This window comes from Daphnia carinata, chromosome 3 (assembly GCF_022539665.2).
Source record: "Daphnia carinata strain CSIRO-1 chromosome 3, CSIRO_AGI_Dcar_HiC_V3, whole genome shotgun sequence".
Taxonomy (NCBI): Eukaryota; Metazoa; Arthropoda; class Branchiopoda; order Diplostraca; family Daphniidae; genus Daphnia; species Daphnia carinata.
In genome coordinates, this window is record NC_081333.1 from 1,662,841 (window position 1) to 1,679,099 (window position 16,259).

The 16,259-nt window shown below is 38.7% G+C and overlaps 6 protein-coding genes across 7 annotated transcripts; 2 read left to right on the top strand and 4 right to left on the bottom strand.

Moving 5' to 3' along the window:
- The first annotated feature begins 391 nt into the window (after window positions 1–391).
- Window positions 392–3,950, top strand: LOC130692849 (DNA helicase MCM8-like). Of its 2 annotated transcripts, XM_057515927.2 has the most exons (15): window positions 392–533; window positions 596–733; window positions 798–1,030; window positions 1,092–1,517; window positions 1,589–1,690; window positions 1,749–1,940; window positions 2,029–2,113; window positions 2,189–2,344; window positions 2,407–2,576; window positions 2,634–2,668; window positions 2,735–2,912; window positions 2,970–3,103; window positions 3,163–3,382; window positions 3,445–3,606; window positions 3,674–3,950. In XM_057515927.2, exons 1-15 carry the CDS (start codon window positions 392–394, stop codon window positions 3,869–3,871), a joined length of 2,571 nt encoding a protein of 856 aa, XP_057371910.1. In that variant the 3' UTR covers window positions 3,872–3,950. The 2 variants fall into 2 exon arrangements, with proteins under 2 accessions (XP_057371910.1, XP_057371911.1); XM_057515928.2 differs by lacking the exons at window positions 2,735–2,912; window positions 2,970–3,103.
- A 286-nt stretch (window positions 3,951–4,236) lies between these two features.
- LOC130692859 (adenylosuccinate synthetase-like) lies at window positions 4,237–7,459 on the bottom strand. The gene is made up of 11 exons (XM_057515941.2): window positions 7,305–7,459; window positions 6,327–6,663; window positions 5,971–6,073; window positions 5,772–5,902; window positions 5,573–5,696; window positions 5,248–5,478; window positions 5,033–5,187; window positions 4,838–4,962; window positions 4,625–4,751; window positions 4,443–4,563; window positions 4,237–4,382 (listed from the first exon to the last, which is right to left on the bottom strand). The coding sequence occupies exons 2-11, from the start codon at window positions 6,522–6,524 to the stop codon at window positions 4,330–4,332; spliced, it is 1,368 nt and encodes a 455-aa protein (XP_057371924.1). The 5' UTR covers window positions 6,525–6,663; window positions 7,305–7,459; the 3' UTR covers window positions 4,237–4,329.
- Window positions 7,460–8,222: 763 nt separating this feature from the next.
- LOC130692869 (N-alpha-acetyltransferase 40-like) lies at window positions 8,223–9,350 on the bottom strand. The gene is made up of 5 exons (XM_057515953.2): window positions 9,179–9,350; window positions 8,971–9,116; window positions 8,752–8,910; window positions 8,533–8,691; window positions 8,223–8,463 (listed from the first exon to the last, which is right to left on the bottom strand). The coding sequence occupies exons 1-5, from the start codon at window positions 9,260–9,262 to the stop codon at window positions 8,367–8,369; spliced, it is 645 nt and encodes a 214-aa protein (XP_057371936.1). The 5' UTR covers window positions 9,263–9,350; the 3' UTR covers window positions 8,223–8,366.
- Window positions 9,351–10,247: 897 nt separating this feature from the next.
- Window positions 10,248–11,647, bottom strand: LOC130692867 (aminoacyl tRNA synthase complex-interacting multifunctional protein 1-like). Its single transcript, XM_057515950.2, has 5 exons — window positions 11,456–11,647; window positions 11,047–11,308; window positions 10,888–10,977; window positions 10,610–10,821; window positions 10,248–10,537 (listed from the first exon to the last, which is right to left on the bottom strand). The coding sequence occupies exons 1-5, from the start codon at window positions 11,537–11,539 to the stop codon at window positions 10,304–10,306; spliced, it is 882 nt and encodes a 293-aa protein (XP_057371933.1). The 5' UTR covers window positions 11,540–11,647; the 3' UTR covers window positions 10,248–10,303.
- A 165-nt stretch (window positions 11,648–11,812) lies between these two features.
- Window positions 11,813–13,077, top strand: LOC130692866 (coiled-coil domain-containing protein 97-like). Its single transcript, XM_057515948.2, has 2 exons — window positions 11,813–12,728; window positions 12,780–13,077. The coding sequence occupies exons 1-2, from the start codon at window positions 11,870–11,872 to the stop codon at window positions 12,902–12,904; spliced, it is 984 nt and encodes a 327-aa protein (XP_057371931.1). The 5' UTR covers window positions 11,813–11,869; the 3' UTR covers window positions 12,905–13,077.
- Window positions 13,078–13,360: 283 nt separating this feature from the next.
- LOC130692850 (uncharacterized) lies at window positions 13,361–16,129 on the bottom strand. Its single transcript, XM_057515929.2, has 6 exons — window positions 15,866–16,129; window positions 15,484–15,809; window positions 15,009–15,416; window positions 14,768–14,947; window positions 14,054–14,703; window positions 13,361–13,990 (listed from the first exon to the last, which is right to left on the bottom strand). Exons 1-6 carry the CDS (start codon window positions 16,029–16,031, stop codon window positions 13,474–13,476), a joined length of 2,247 nt encoding a protein of 748 aa, XP_057371912.1. The 5' UTR covers window positions 16,032–16,129; the 3' UTR covers window positions 13,361–13,473.
- Window positions 16,130–16,259: the final 130 nt, after the last annotated feature.

Here is a 16,259-nt window from a genome sequence, read left to right on the forward strand (position 1 = left end):
CGACGTTTCCCTCTCTTTTTCAGAAAGGGCTTCGCTCTCCCGTATTCCACTTGTGGTCGGCGGGTTTATTTCGTCTTAGAAAAAACAAAACGAAAAAAACACGAAATTTCGATAGTCTGTCTTTTTCTGTTATTGAGTGTACCATATCGCTATCTCATTGTAAACCTGCGACGCGACTGAACTTCACTTTTCGGAATGAAAGTTGACTGGAGATTTCAGCAAAAATCATGTCCTACTCCATCGCACAGTAGAATTGTGCAATGAAGAAGGCAATCATTTAACTGTGTGCTTGCATAGGTTGGATTTTCCTTTATTGTAAATTGTCTTATCAAAAACAATCCGAAAAATCAATCAAATCCCAGCTTCCCATTGAAGACAAGTAAAATCAGCTATGGCAGACCAGGGAAGTAATTCTAGAGGTAAAAGACATGGAGGCTCCCACTTTAGAGGGAATAACAACTGGAGATCAAATCGATGGAGAGGTCGTGGGTTCCACAGAGGCAATGGTTCAAGAGAAAATGCCAGCAATGAAGGTATGCTGTTCTAGTTTATCAAGCATTAATATTTTTAGGTGCATAATCTTTTCTTTGAAAAGGTTCTTGCCCAATCAATAACACCTCATCTTCTAATCATGAACAAGACAGGAGACTAAGACAAAGAAGCCACATAGACCAACATTTTCCACCAGTAGATTGTCCATATAAAGGATGGAAACACTACTTTCCCACTGAAGGCAAAAACGAATGTTACAAAATATCTATTCTTTTCCAGGTTTACTAATAAATGTGGCAATCCAGATTTTGTTCCAACTTCTAGAACAGTTCAGCAAATTAAATGGACAATTGAACTATTTTCCCATGAAGAGGATATGTTTGACTTAAGTGCTGTGGCAGAAGATGGAGGATTTGCTCTTGATTATCAATTTTTAATAGAGGACAAATATTTCTGTGAAGTGTGGCCACAATTTAAAGCTGACTTGATTGAAACCCCTTCCACTACTTTGGCAGTGCTAAGTTTAGCGATGTATCAAGTTCGTAAGCTTAACTTTTTCAAAGGTGATGATTAATCCTATTCCTCTTCGAATTGTATAGTTATTGGTGGATAAAGCCAAACAAAATGGATGCGACGACATGGGAGAAGATCTCTGCGAAAAAAGCAACTTAACGATCGACGTACCATATTTTCGCGCTCGATTAGTCAATTACCGAAAACTCACTCCCCTCAAGAGTCTCCGTGCAGCCCTTTTTGGAAAGTTGGTTGCAGTGTCAGGCACCTGTGTTCGTGCAAGCAACACTACTCCTCTGTGTTTAGTCCTAGCGTTCCAATGCCGCACATGTTCTGGCGTATTTACTTACCCGCAAACGGACGGGAAATACGAATCACCACCTCGCTGCATCTTGGATAGAGATGGTTTACAATGTACTGGAAATAACTTCGACCCTCTTCGAAGTTCACCAAGAAACCTAATTGTTGAATGGCAATCTATTCGAATTCAAGAAAACACCTCGGAAAATCTGGTAATGATTAATACTTCCTCAAGCATTCAATTTAACTGGGCGATAATAGGCGGTGAACTTCAAAATTTCAGGAAATAGGAAGGATCCCACGGGCAGTCGACTGTGAATTAATGCAGGATCTTGTTGGCACTTGCTCGCCTGGTGAAGTGGTCACAGTTGTTGGCATTGTTAAAGTAGGAATTACGCCCTTCTCTGTGGAACAAACTTAGACATTAACTGATTAATTTGAAGGCTGTTAACGTGAAAGATTCGGATCGGGGAAGTAAAGATAGCAGTATGTTCACTTTCTATATCGAAGCAGTTTCCGTCTATAATGACGACCGAGGTAAGAAGCCTGAAACCGAAACCGAGCCATTAAGCGAAACCGCGTCATCCTGTAGTGGCCTTTTGACATTCAACATGAAAGATTATCACGCAATTCGGGTTCGTTTCTTCTATTTTTTTTTTCTCTTCTTTAATTGCATTGGATTTAATTACTACTGTATTTACCTGTTTCACCTCTGGTTTATAGAAGATCCACGAAGAACCGAATCTATTTGCCTTCTTAGTAGCTTCCCTATGCCCTTCAATATACGGCAACACTTTAGTTAAAGCAGGTATTCAGGTTAAACTACGTCTATCTGAATTTTACCTTTGCCTTTTGTTGTTGTGCTAATAACCTCCATGTCTAGGATTGCTCCTTGGCCTGTTCGGTGGAAACAATTCTCCTATTTGTACAGCAAAAGGTCCTTTCTGTAAACGCTCCGACATCCATGTGTTAATAGTAGGTGATCCAGGTTTAGGAAAATCTCAAATGCTTCACGCCTGTTCTATGGTTTCTCCACGAGGTTTACAGAACTATTTATCTGCAGGTTATGCTTTTACCCTCGCTTACAAAATTCTTTTACAGGTGTCTTTGTATGTGGTAATTCAACCACAAATTCCGGTTTGACCGTTACCCTAACGAAGGATGGAAAGACCAACGGTAACGAGTACACTCTAGAAGCTGGTGCTCTGGTATTGGGAGATCAAGGCACTTGCTGTATCGATGAGTTCGATAAGATGACGGGACAACATCAAGTAAATTTCCTTTAAAAAATTACACTTGCTAGCTTATAATCCTTTCGTTTTTCCTAGGCGTTACTGGAAGCCATGGAACAGCAAAGCATTAGGTACATACACTTATGTTACTAGTAAGTATAAACGTAGCATTACCTTTTGTTTCATATTGTCACTAGTTTGGCTAAAGCTGGCGTAGTTTGCACTCTGCCTGCGCGCACTTCAATTCTTGCTGCCGCCAATCCCGTTGGAGGTCATTACAACAGGGCTAAAACTGTTTCTGAAAATATTAAACTTGGACCGGCGCTTCTATCTCGCTTTGATTTGGTTTTCCTCCTCCTAGATAGACCAGATATGGTAAATTTATTCAGAAACTGTTTGAAACTTCAGTCCTAACTGTTTGTAATGTGCTAGGCGGTAGACGTATTGTTGACGGAACATATTATGGGTTTGCATGCCAGTAAGCAATCTGCCTGTTCCAGTATGTCAAGTAATTGCAAGACGTCTTTGTCCGCCAACACTTCTGATGGAAAAGAAACCACTTTAAAGTATTTAGCTCCGTCTAATTTGTTCAGTTTCACTAAATCCCATTCTAAAATCATTCCAGGGTGCGTCTTTGCTTGAACGACGTCGACGCTGACCTTTTACCAGCCCCGTTACTCAGGAAATATATAGCGTATGCAAAGGAGTATGTTCACCCTGTTTTGAATGAGGAAGCTAAAAAAGAAATCCACGATTTCTATTTGCACTTGCGCATGTCGCAGTACTCCACGGATTCTACTCCAATCACTCCTAGGCAGCTGGAATCACTAGTGCGGTTATCTCAGGTACAAAAATAGACGGGCTGCTTATTTTTCCTGTTACATTCTGCTAATCTAACGCCACTTAGGCAAGGGCCAAAGCAGAACTACGAACGGAAGTCACAGGACAAGACGCTCGCGACGTGATTGAATTAGTAAAAACAAGTTTTGATGACGTCTTTAAAAATGAATTTGGTTCATTGGATTTTAGCCGCTCTCAGAATGGTTCGGGAATGAGCTCGCGAAACGAGGTAAGACTTGACTATCGTACATTACGCTGGCGAAGATACCGTTTTTTATCAATTGTTAACATTGTAGGGTAAAAGATTCATCGCGTTTCTTCAATCTTATGCCAGTAGGCATGATAAACTGTCATTTAGTTTTGACGAACTGAAAGCTCTTGCAGTACAATGCAACTTGGGACAAACAGGGAACTTTAAGCAGTTCATAGAAACGTTGAATAACCAAAATTATTTGTTGAATAAGGGTGGTTCCATTTATAAGTTAGTTAGTTGATTTAAATTCTAAAAAAACGTCGGTTGATGTGTGTACTTATCCAGCAATGTGCTTACGAATACAAAACGTTGGTATGAAACTGAAGTAAACATTGAAGAAATGAAAATGATACATATAAGAAGTGGTTGCTTAGTTAGTAGTGCACAATTGAGAAGAAAGTTGCACGTGTAAAAATTGAACAGCTTTTCTGAGGAGGTAAAAACGGAGAGAAAAATCAAGAATGAGATTACTTCCGATTTAAAAATAACGGATGACTGTGCGGATGTCCTACAGACCGTCAATGCACTTACTTTCCTTTGGCAGAATTATTCGCCAACGACTACTGCTAGTATCTCATCGTCGAAGAGTTAGAAATAGTTACTGAACATGAAAAATTCCCCAAATGATAGATGTTCCGACCCTAGAGATAACGACGCCCCGTCCTGCACCTCCTAAGTTAATGCACAATTCCATCACAACTAATAAAGTTGAATCATTGAGCCTCGGTCTTTCCCGACGCCGATCCACCGGACTAAAAACAACACGGAAGATTTTAATAGCATGAAGGTCTAAGCAGTAACTAAGGACCTACCTGGCAATTCTAGTTTTTCTTCAATTAGTTCAACGTATTTGCGAGCATTCTCAGGCAGATCATCGAAAGTCCTAACTCCTTCGGTTGACACCTCCCATCCAGGCAATGTTATATAATTAACCTAAAACAAAAATTGAAATAAAGCATTTTACAAAGTACAGATACTGGCATAATACATTTACCTCAACAGCAGCAAGTTCAGTTGTACTCGTTGGAAAGTGGTTCAGCTCTTTCCCATTAAGGCTATATGAAACACCAACTTTGATCTCAGGCAAAACGTCCAGAATATCGAGCTTAGTCAGGGCAATACTTTAATCAGAATGTACAAAAAGATTAAACCAAAATATCTTCAAATAAAAAAAAAATAATAAATTTAAAAAAAATCGATTGCTCACGCTGTATAGCCGTTCACCATGTGCGTATGGCGTAAAACTGCTAGATCCAACCATCCACAACGTCTTTTCCGCTTGGTAGTCACACCGATCTCACCTCCACGTGTTTGGAGCAATTCCCCGATTTCCTGGCAAGAAAATTCCAAAATCCATAAATTATTAATCGATATGAAAATATATGTTACATGTCTTCAATACATTCAATTGCTCGGTGGGGAAAGGGCCATCTCCAACGCGTGTTGTATAAGCCTTGACTACGCCATAAACATCACCAATAAGTGATGGTGGTAGACCAAGCCCTGTGCAAACACCCCCAACACTGCAGTTTGATGAGGTGACGTACGGATAAGTGCCTAGAAGTTCATTATGTGTTATTACTTTGGCACGTTGTGAAACCATCATATTTTACTTACCAAAATCAATATCCAACATGGCAGCATTAGCCCCTTCAACCAAGACCATTTTCCCTGCCTTTATGGCACCATTCAAATATGAAATAGTTTCAACGACGAACGGACGGACTTGCTCGGCATATCCCTTATATTTTTCTAGCTCGGCCTCGATATCTACGTTCAGGTCAGGTAGCATGCGTTGATAAGCTGCAACCAGGGTACGCAATTTTTCCGAAAAGATCTGTGAATCACCTAGAATTAAAAGAGAAATGGAAATTTTTTGGAATTTTCAATATAGTTTATCAATAATAATCAATATTTATTTATCAACGAGATGCGTTACTACCGATCAAATCAGCAATACGGATTCCATTGCGTGTGGCTTTGGAAGAGTATGTTGGACCAATGCCTTTTTTTGTTGTTCCTAATGATTTACCACCTTTTTCTTGTTCTTGCAAGCCATCAGCTTGCTGAAGAAAAATAATCATAAGTTGTACACTCAAAATTGGTTACACAAAAAAAAAGAAAAATAAAAAGCTACTTACTTGATGGAAATCAAACACCAAATGTGCTCGATCAGATATCAAGAGACAGTCTCTCAGATGGGTCAATCCTTTTGCTTCATTCTTCTGCAGCTCTTCAAACATTTGGGGCAAATGAACTACCACACCATTGCCTGAAAATTACAAAATGTTTTGTGAGTAATGAAAATTTATATAAAACTTAAGCATTTTTATGAAATACCAATGATTGATTTGGATTTTGGGTTAATGATACCACTGGGCAGTAGATGGAAATCATATTCTTTGTCGCCTACAACAACAGTGTGACCAGCATTATTACCTCCCTGAAAAAGATAATTATTTATTATATTGAATGCTGATGCGACACTAAAAATGTATCACTTCACAATACAGAAAAAACAGCAAAGTACCAAATATTACTTATAAGAAACCCTATGTTTATGCTTTTAGTGCTAACGTTTCTATGTGACTTACGTATAAGTTTACAACATGCCTGCCTAACATGAATGTCATACAAGGCCAGTATTAGCAAGTTAAAAAGAAAACATTAGTTACTTTTGTACTTCTTTTTCATACCTGGCATCGAGCAACAATGTCAGCATCACCGGCGAGCATGTCAACCACTTTGCCTTTTCCTTCGTCGCCCCATTGAGCACCCAAAATTACTGTGGCCTTATTTTTCACTTGATTTGCTTCAAGAAGTCGTGGTCGTTTTGCTAATCTTGAATCGGTTTCTCGATCTGCATGTCCGTTGGCAGCTTTCGTGTCTCCCATTTTATTTTACCCACGTGTTGCTGGGCGTCGTGGAATATGGGCAGTACAGTTTCCACGCTCTTTTCGTCTAACGCCGTTACCAGGATACTAGCACTGTGATCATGTACAAGAATGACCTTGATGGTGACAATTCCAAACGCTAAAAATTAATACATGGAAAATCAATATCAATCTTCAACTAAAATGCTAACATAAATTAATCTTAAGGAATATTTGTGAAAATATTTACAGTTGATGGAGTTTTAGTTGGCAAAACATATAAACATTTAATTTTTTTAGTGCTCGTATTGGGAACTTGTAAGAATATCGGAGAACAGATGGCAGTGCTCGTCAGCATGCAGAAGTACTGTACGCGCTGGTTGAATAGAACAAGATCTGAAAATAAGCTCAGCTCAGAATGTTTCAACGTCTCAACAAACAAACAAAAATACTACGAAACAAAAACTAAAAGGAAAATCATCGATCGATGGTCACACATGCCCAGAATACACTTACAAGAGGTAAGCCGCACTCTTTCAATATTGGAATTTTGATGTTACATCAATACTTCTTATGAAACGAAGCTTGTGAACTTCGATATTATGACGCAAAATTGGTTAAGGGGTTCAAGAAAGAAAAGAAACTAGAAAAGACGAAATTGGATTTCAGGGATATTTCGTTCACGTTGTTCTCGGACGAAATGGGACAATTATTTCACCCTTAAACTAAAACGCGTAAACATTAACCGAAAACATGCCACCACTATTGTTCTTTAAAAAGTAATTGATACATCATACTTACCAAGATTTAATCTTGATGTTGTGGTTGGTCCCGTCGGCTTTTGAATAAAAAGCAAGAATGCTTCGCATCTCCTAAACAACGTCGAGCGGGTCTAACTTCTATTAAAGCCCGAAACCGTATTTTCTCCTGTACCTTTGTATTTATAATGGTCGCGACGGTGGAGACAACTAGCGAGGGACTTCACCTACAGAATATCTAGCGGCGGAACTAGACTAAGCAATCTGCATTCCTGCTTTATAATTTAGCAGTTTTTTATTTCCACGCATGTGTAATTGCTTAATTTTTTTCCAAGTTGAGCCATATCAATGGTACGCGTATAAAAATTGTAAATCCATCTACTAATGGCTTATGAGTTTTTCTTATCTATTCTGTTATCAATTTATCATGCCCGTGACAGAAATCAGGTGATCGGAACTTACATACTAGGATGCAGGTTATTTCCAGTCGGCTCCTGTTGGCAGGATGTTTTCATCGTGATAGAGGTAGTAATGGGAAGCACATGACACGGGGGAAAGTAGGAGCTCGCGTCGTCTCACGTAGTTTCGATTTTGGCACAAACAGTGGCCCCAATTTTGTTGCATGACGTCATCGTTCAAACTTAAACAAACCTCACACACTAAAAGAACGTAAAACAATGCAACAGAACACGCGTGCAGGTTTGCATTAAACGTAGAACTCTAGCAGCCACAACGTGCTCGAGACGAAAATACCCGCTTTTGTGTACAGAAACTATGGATCAGTGCCAATAACGGTGGCTTCATTTCCGCATCTGCTTTGCTGACAAATATATTCTAGGTTTTTGTTGGACCAATACAAATTTCAGCAACAAGTAGCTATCCGAAATTTGGGAGAAAAAAACTAGGGCGGTATTACAGCTTGTATATAGATCGAGGTATTCTTTAGCCAAAAAGTTGTAAATTCATTTTCAGCTATGAACAGAATACGAACCGTAATTCCAATTTACTGAGAAATAGACATATGCTTGTCGTATTTTGAATATGTAGAATGACTTCGAATTGCGATTCAGTAAAAATAAAGCCGTTTTTATTACATACAAGTGCATCAACTTTTCCTAGTCCGTTTGTTACTTTTACTTAAGATCTCATAGTCGAACTGTTCTTGAAGGTTACTTGCTGGGCTTGTCTCATCAACCACATAACTAGAAAATAATTAGAAATCTGGTATACTACAGATAGACATAATGAATTTAACAATGAAATAAACATACCCATGGCTTTTGAAAAAGCCAACTGCATTAAGGTTGTGTACAAAGACAGTCAGCACAACTTTCCTTAAATTAGCTGTGAATGCCATGAGCTCTAAAATTTGGAGCATGAATCGTCCAAGTCCTTTATGCCTGCATTCTAATTCCAGCTGTAATTCATAGCTAGGAAAATAAGCACAAGTGTAAATCTTTAAAACAGAGAATGCTAGTTGCTTATAATACCAATATAATACTGGAAGCCCATAATCCATATCAAAACGAAAATGTGAGAAGGCTATGGGCTTTCCTTCTTTTGTGGAGGCAATCAAATACCAAGCAGAGTCTTCAGTCATTTCTAAAAATTTTTCTTTTTCATTCCAGCCCCAAGCACTCTCTTCATACCTATAAGAGTGATTGTATCAAAACAGACATCTGGCCTTGCAAAGTATCTAGAAATCTTACATTTTTTTCATGTTGTTCTTCAACAGGTCAAACAATTGATCAATTGTAATTTTGTCAAGCTGAGAGGCTTTGCAACATTTTAGGTCAACATCTAACCCATTTCGCGAAAACGAGTGAAAAGCAACCAAATGTCCAAGTGGATTATTCTGCGTGAATATACAAGGAGTTAATGACCAAATAGAAAACACATGTTGAAATTGAATATTACTTGATCGTTTGCCTTTTTCACAATTTCTTCATCATCAGTTAATACTTTAGATTTTTTCTTAATTTTTTTCTTTCTTGAAAACATTTTTGTTCGCAGAATATTTTTGTAATAAAGAAATGTGAAACCAAAAAGATGTGAAGCTCTTCTATGTCATGGAAAAGAGACAAAAACATTACGTTGCTTCCACAATCGAAAAGGCGGGAACGCTCCTCGATGTCGTCTGCCACCGTTGCTGCTTTTTCTTTCGGTTATTTATTTATTTGCCTTTTTGTTTGTTTGTCGATTTGTTTAAGCAATACTCCTGAATTGATTCACCTCAAAATAATGCATTTCAAGTAACTAAACTTGGCCGCTGATCTTAGAGAGCTCATTCTAGAAAACGTAATAGGGTCTCATTTAAAAATCTGCCCCAATTAGTTGCAATCGGTTCCTCGTCCCGCCCTGAAAAAACAACTGGGGGACTATGGAGAAACTTTCTTCAGCCGATTGGTGCAGGGCTCAATTCCTGGGTCACACCGAAGATCCAGATTCATTTAAAAACACAGTAGGCAAAATGGTGCCACATTAAAAAAAATTCCCAGCGAAATGTGAACTCCTGATTGATCAGTCAGAAGACAGATTACGCCGGCGTTAACAATCAATGCTTATAATCGGGGTTGTGAACCCCGAACAAAACCCCGATAGCTGTGGGGGGAAAATGAGACGTCCCGAAATCCACGCCCCAAGACCTAGAAAAGGCTCTTCCGGCCGGTAATAAAAATTTCGATTGGGCCGGGGCAATCATAGGCCCAATAATAAAGCATCAAACTTTGAAAGCAGAGCTTAGCGAAGTCTAAAATATGGAAGATCACCCCTTTTAACAACTACCTCTACTTTGGAATAACAGTTGCCAATAACAATTAGCTCATAGCTTGTTACATGTAATTATGAAAAATACATGGTTACAAGTCTATCAGACGGGAGAGATTTCGTGGCCGCGCAAATCGTAAAGGCCGCCAGGAGATGTCAAATGATCGCCAGTCAGGAGAGGGATAGGCGATACTGCGAACTAAATAATTACCTAAATATATTTTGTCCACTAGAAATTTATATATTCTTTCCAACAGCCAGTTCGTTCGTACATTTTTACTTTATCTGAACATTGGCTAACGTGGCGGCTGATATGGGCCCTTTGTTAGGAATAGAGAGAACTGCTCCTTTAAAAGTAGCAATCTTTTCGGCATTTGTTTTTAAATCTGGAGCCACTGTTTCCCATATTTTCTTTTTGGGGTTAAGTACTGGATCCGGGCATCTAACATATCCATCGGCTTCCACTAGGTCACCGGGTACAGCTCCGTTGGGAGGCAGTAGAATTTCCACCTGATGCAAAAGTAACGCCAAAATTTTAAAAACAAACTGATTAATAGAAAGAAACTCTAAACATGTTTTTACCTTTTCAGATGTTGATGCGCACATCAACATTCCTTCAGAGGTGATTCCTCTCATTTTAGCAGGTTTGAGATTACACATGAATACAGCAATGCGATTCTGCATCTCCTCTATGGGAACATGTTTGACCAACCCACTTACAATGGTTCTTGTTTTTTCTTCACCAAGATCAACTTCCTCCACGTACAAAGAATCAGCATCAGGATGTTTTTTAACTGAAAAAGACAAATATGAGTAACTACAAAACTAGAACTGATATTGGAGTTTTAGCATTATAACACCTGCCACAATTTTCCCAATTCGCAAGTCAATTCTACCAATATCAATGGGCCCATCATCAGATTTGACTTTATTTACTTCTCCCGACTCAGCTAAAAATAATAATAGAAGCAAATTAACAAGTGTGCAATAATTAACTGTTTGGCATTATTGAAAGTAACCTGCTTCTCCCTTTTTTAACTCTTTTATCTTTTTTACTCCTGGTGTTGGAACAACTTTTTCCTTTGATTTTTCTGCTGTGTCTTGAACTATGGGCTGTGACGCAGCAGAAGTGGAGAAGTTTCTCACACCGTGGCTGATTCCAGCCTGAATTAGCTTTTGCTTCCAAATTTCAACTTCTTTTTTCAAGTTTTCATTTTCTTGTTTTAATGTTGACAATAAAGTGGGAGCTGCACTATTTTGAGTTCTCTCCAGCTGCAGCAACTAGAGGCCGACCCAATAACAAAAAAAAAGAAAACAAGAAAATGGGAAAGTTTTCACACAGCAATGTAGTTTTTAAAGCACGTTAAATACTTATCTTCCGTTTTCCAGAAAGCGACAGGGAAAATTGTGTATTTTCACTTGACATACCTCGTTTTTTAATGTAAATATCAAACTCTCAGCAGCTATGGCTTTCTGTTCCAGTTGCAGCAATATTCTCGTGGCCGAAGACATGATTTTATGCAATTACAAAATTGATGTAATTCACGATTTGTTTCGAATGTTGCTCGAGGATTAGGGCCTACGACAAGACGAAATGATCAACAAGCATGGTACTGATACTGCACTGTACTGTACAACAAGCGAAACTGCTTTTTCTATCGATTAATAGTTTATCAATTATCATACGATACCTTATTTCCTGCCGGAGTGAGCAGACGTCCTTTGACGTTTGAAAACAAGTGTTGGTTGAATGTTGTTCGATTAGTTGTTTGTAGATGTGGTACGATTTGCCAATATTTCTATTTGCCAGCAAAAGCTGATATTCTTTGCAAGAAAATAGTAATGGCCCAACACTCCATTGATTCATTTTCCATTTTGGATAGGAAAGCTGATACCAGTGATGGCAAATTTGAAGTTCCATCATGTAATCCGTCAACATCCTGTGAAGATGGAAGTTCGACAATGGGATCGGCAACAGAAGAAACCCTACCAAATCAAGCATCCTACGAGTTTAACACTTCAGTCATGTTACCAACTTTAACAAAGTGTAGCAGGATTAATACCTTATCTGAAGAATCAAAAGTGGCACAAGAAGAAATTATATCTCATGTGGCAAATTGTTCTGAAGAAGTTTTTCAGAGAATACAGCATCGAGATGAGCCAACACTTTCAATTCAGCAGAAAAAAGAGATTGTAACATCATTGCTAAACTCCAGTCCTTCAAATTTTCTTGTTAGATTTGGAAAATTCTTGGAGACAAGCCATTTGAATTACTTTCATCAGTATCATGATAGCTATGAAGTTTCTTATTATCTCCAACAGTTGAACAAAGAATCTAAGGCACAGGAAATGAGCGTCAAAAATCGTCGTTTCCATGCAATGAATGAATTGATAAAAGAAGGAAAATACTTCAGTATGAATGAAATGAGGAAAAGAAATCCAATCCTCTTTCATGAACTTATTGAGAAGTACATGACATCTGAAGAAAAGAGGTCTCTGGAACAAGACCAGCCAAAACTATGTAATCTATCCACCATGTTCATGGCCCACATAGATGGAGATCAAACATGTTCCAAAAGAAGGAATGAACAACTAGCCAATCAGTCAGCATGGGATGAAGCTTTAGCTCATGATGAAGAAGAAGAGGATGAAGATATAGATCAAAATGAAAAGGAGTTCTTTCGAGATGAATTTATATCAGGTATAACTTAATAGTTCTTACTGGCGGCAAAAATTATAACTTTTTTCATAGGTATGTACAGCAGCTTTCTTCAAGGGCATGACGAGGAATTCGACTACAGCAAAATCGATGCTTCGAATCATAACGACATAATTTCTGAAAGAGACGCAGAAGAAAGATATTTTGACAGTGACTAACATATAACAATTTGGAATTTAATATCTTGTATAAAATGATCTTTAAGTATCTCACGTATTCTGCTCCAACATTGCCCGTTTGAAAAAGTATTGGTGTTGTATAGCTTGTCTCTCTTACCTGTGAGGGCTCATTAAGCAATTAATTTTGAACCAGAACTTTTTTAATACCAGGAGTAAACAGATCTATGCCTGATATATCTTAAGTCGTATAGTGTAATTAATGCTTATAGACAGCCCAGCATGGGAACATGCGGCCACACTTAGCATTTAAGGAAGAGTTCTCGTGACTCGTGTGTTAACAATTCTTCCTCGGTTGATTCAAAATTTGGGCTCGTGCTTATCGGGTAACTTGGGCAACCCAATGGGAGTGGAGAGCGCCGGTTTCTACTCCACGCTACATCGGGTTTCCAGAGGGTACGAAAAAGCACTACACCGATGACCCCGTTGTCTTTCAAGTTTTTCGTGTTACAAATTATATTGTTTTCGTCATTTTGGGAGATAAGGGATAACAAGAATAAAGTTACAGCACTTCAATTTTCCATCCAATCATTGCATGCAATCCAAACTCTCTAATCGTTGTGACTGTCACTCTTTCCTTCGATAAATTCATGATCACCATCGTTCATTAGCCCTGCTCTATACCAAGAGCGTAAACATACAAGAGCTTCAGCAGCCTCAGGATTCAGATTCATTCCTGCAAAATCGAATAAATCTTTGCCAGCGCTGAACGTTCTCTCACTAGCCGCAGTTGTAGCAGGAATAGATAGCAAGTCTTTAGCCATTGCGCAGAGCCTTGGCCATCGACTTGATCTGTTGGACCAATACTCAAAAACAGCCATGGGATCACAATCGGCTGGTTCTGTCTCCTCTTCCTCATACTCAGCCATTTCATCTTTTTCGAATCTATTACTTGTCTGGCTACTCGATCCGAAAACCACTTGAGCAAAATAACTGTTGTTGATTTTAGATTTGGTGCTAATGGCGCTCTTGTTTGTCTTTGTTGAGTTTTCGTTTTTGGGCGTAGAATGGTTGCTTTTCGATGGCGGACTGGGTGGTGCGTTATATTGGCCCCATACACTCTCAATGCTAAATATAAAATATTTAACATTAGTAAACATCGTACCAGCAAATAACTTGAAAACCACTTACACTGGCTTGACTCTGCTTGTGATAAGATTCTCTTCTATACCGTCAAACGCATCAACTGTCTCACCTCCGCAACTCCAACCATTATCAATGAAGTATTGCATTTTACATCTAGGGTCCATAAAAGTAGCCGCCATAACGACGGGGGAAGCTTTATCATAGTATGTTGACAGTTTTAATAAACCGGCTGCAGCTCCCTTTACAAGTAACGGATGGTTACTCGGTTCTTGTGAAGTTTCTTCAAGTAGATTCAAGAGTCGGTTGCACATCGGTACAACAAGAGACACCGTAGGATGTTGATTTGCCTCAATATAGGTAGTTACAAGAGTGAACTCCTCAAGAAATGAAAACATTTGTCGGAAGCTAATCCAGTCTTCCTCGCCCAATAAGTTTTTACTGAGCTCTTGATCTTCCGCGATTTTGTCGAAGGCAGGTCTGAGTTTCAATCCACGTTTAAGGAAGAAGTATGTTGAGCTCCAACGCTTTGGGCAATCCAAAACTGGAAGTATATCATCCGGAATTATAGCTCCTTCAAAACAAAATACTTCGTCTTCTTCATATTCTAAATTTTCCAATCCACATTCATTTACGATTGTCTTGAATTTTTGAATGCGTTGCGGGAAGGCTCTTATTTCGACGACAAGATCGCGAAGCTGTAAAACGATAAGCATGAAAGTAAGAAATTGTTTTTAAAGTATTTCGATGATTCTATCTCACCTTTTGAAGAAGTGCAAACATTTCTTCAACTGCACATTTTACACAGAGATTTATCACTTGTGTAAAACACCGAAACCAATAATCTTTCTTGAAAGGGCGGGAAGTATTGCTAGACAGGTAAGTAATGTGATCTGCGAACGCTTCACTCGAAGTGGCATCGTCCGTTGTGATAGACAACATCTAGCGGAGGACCGCAATTAGTATGGACATCTGAATCTTATCAGTAATATAATATCCTTACGTTGTCGTTAAGTTGATAAAACGTAACAGTGTCGTAGAAGCTCTCTGCCAAGTTAACACCGGAAAGTTCCCCCATTACATGTTTGAAACCAATGATGATGTTAATAGGTTTGATTCCTTCATTCCATATAGCAACCCCGGTAACCAAAAATGCTACATTATTGGGTGAGATCCACATATCAGTAGTTAGTGCCACACTGGTCTCAGTGAGCCTGTCAATAACTTGCTGTCTTGTTTTCATATATGTTTGCATCATCATATCCTTCAGCGCTGTCCCACTAAGGGGTTTGTACAATGGCTGCAATGTTGAAACAAATTTTTGAAACAGGGGTTCTTCCCCGAGTGTTAAGGCATGATTGTTGCTCACAACAAACTCGAGGAATGCTTTATGAGCAATATTAACATCACCCTAAAATTTAAACATAATATTTTTAAGAAGAAAGTTACCAAACTATTACAAAAGAAATAGATTTTACCTTAAATGATTTAGTGATTTTTTCTTTAGTATTCTGAGTGCTTTGCTTTGACTGAGCTATCACGCTTGGGTGCTGGGGATCCAGAGCTATCATGTTTGGGTGCTTGGAAGCCAGAGCTATCATGGCTGGGTGTTTGGAATGCATGTGTTTTGCCATTGTGCCAGTGCCATTAATGACAAATGTTGTTGGACAGTATTTACACTTGCATGTTTTTGTGTTTTCAATCTCATCAAAATGCAACCAAGTCCACGATTTCTTTTTCTTCACTCTTGATAATGATGGATTTTCAGCCTCTCCTCTAGATTGATCCATATATGTTGATGGGCCTATTAGAAAGTTTTAGTTACGTCGTACTAAGTCATTGGGCTTAAAAATAACTTACGCTTGGAAGGGCACGCTCCTCTTCTTAGATGGGTTTCGTCTCCTTCTTCCCCACTTGTATTCAAACTCAATAAACTTGAAAATGTCGAACTTGATCTTTTCTGCCCGTTAGAACTTTTCGATATTATTCTCTTCGACATTTTACTTTTTTGTAGTTTAGAAAACATTAAAATATAAATAAAACTTCAAGGTTCAAATTTGAACTATGATAGCGCAGCTTGAAGGTGACCATTAGCGTTCAGACGAATTTTGATTTTCGGAACGGCGTCGTCCTAAGTGTGTTTCTGTATGGCGGCCACCAGAGGGCCGCAGAAAATAATGCAAATCAAGTTTCGTACGTTGGCTATGTCTCTTTCATTTCTGGTAGCAGTTGATTGAATGGTAGTAATGTTCTC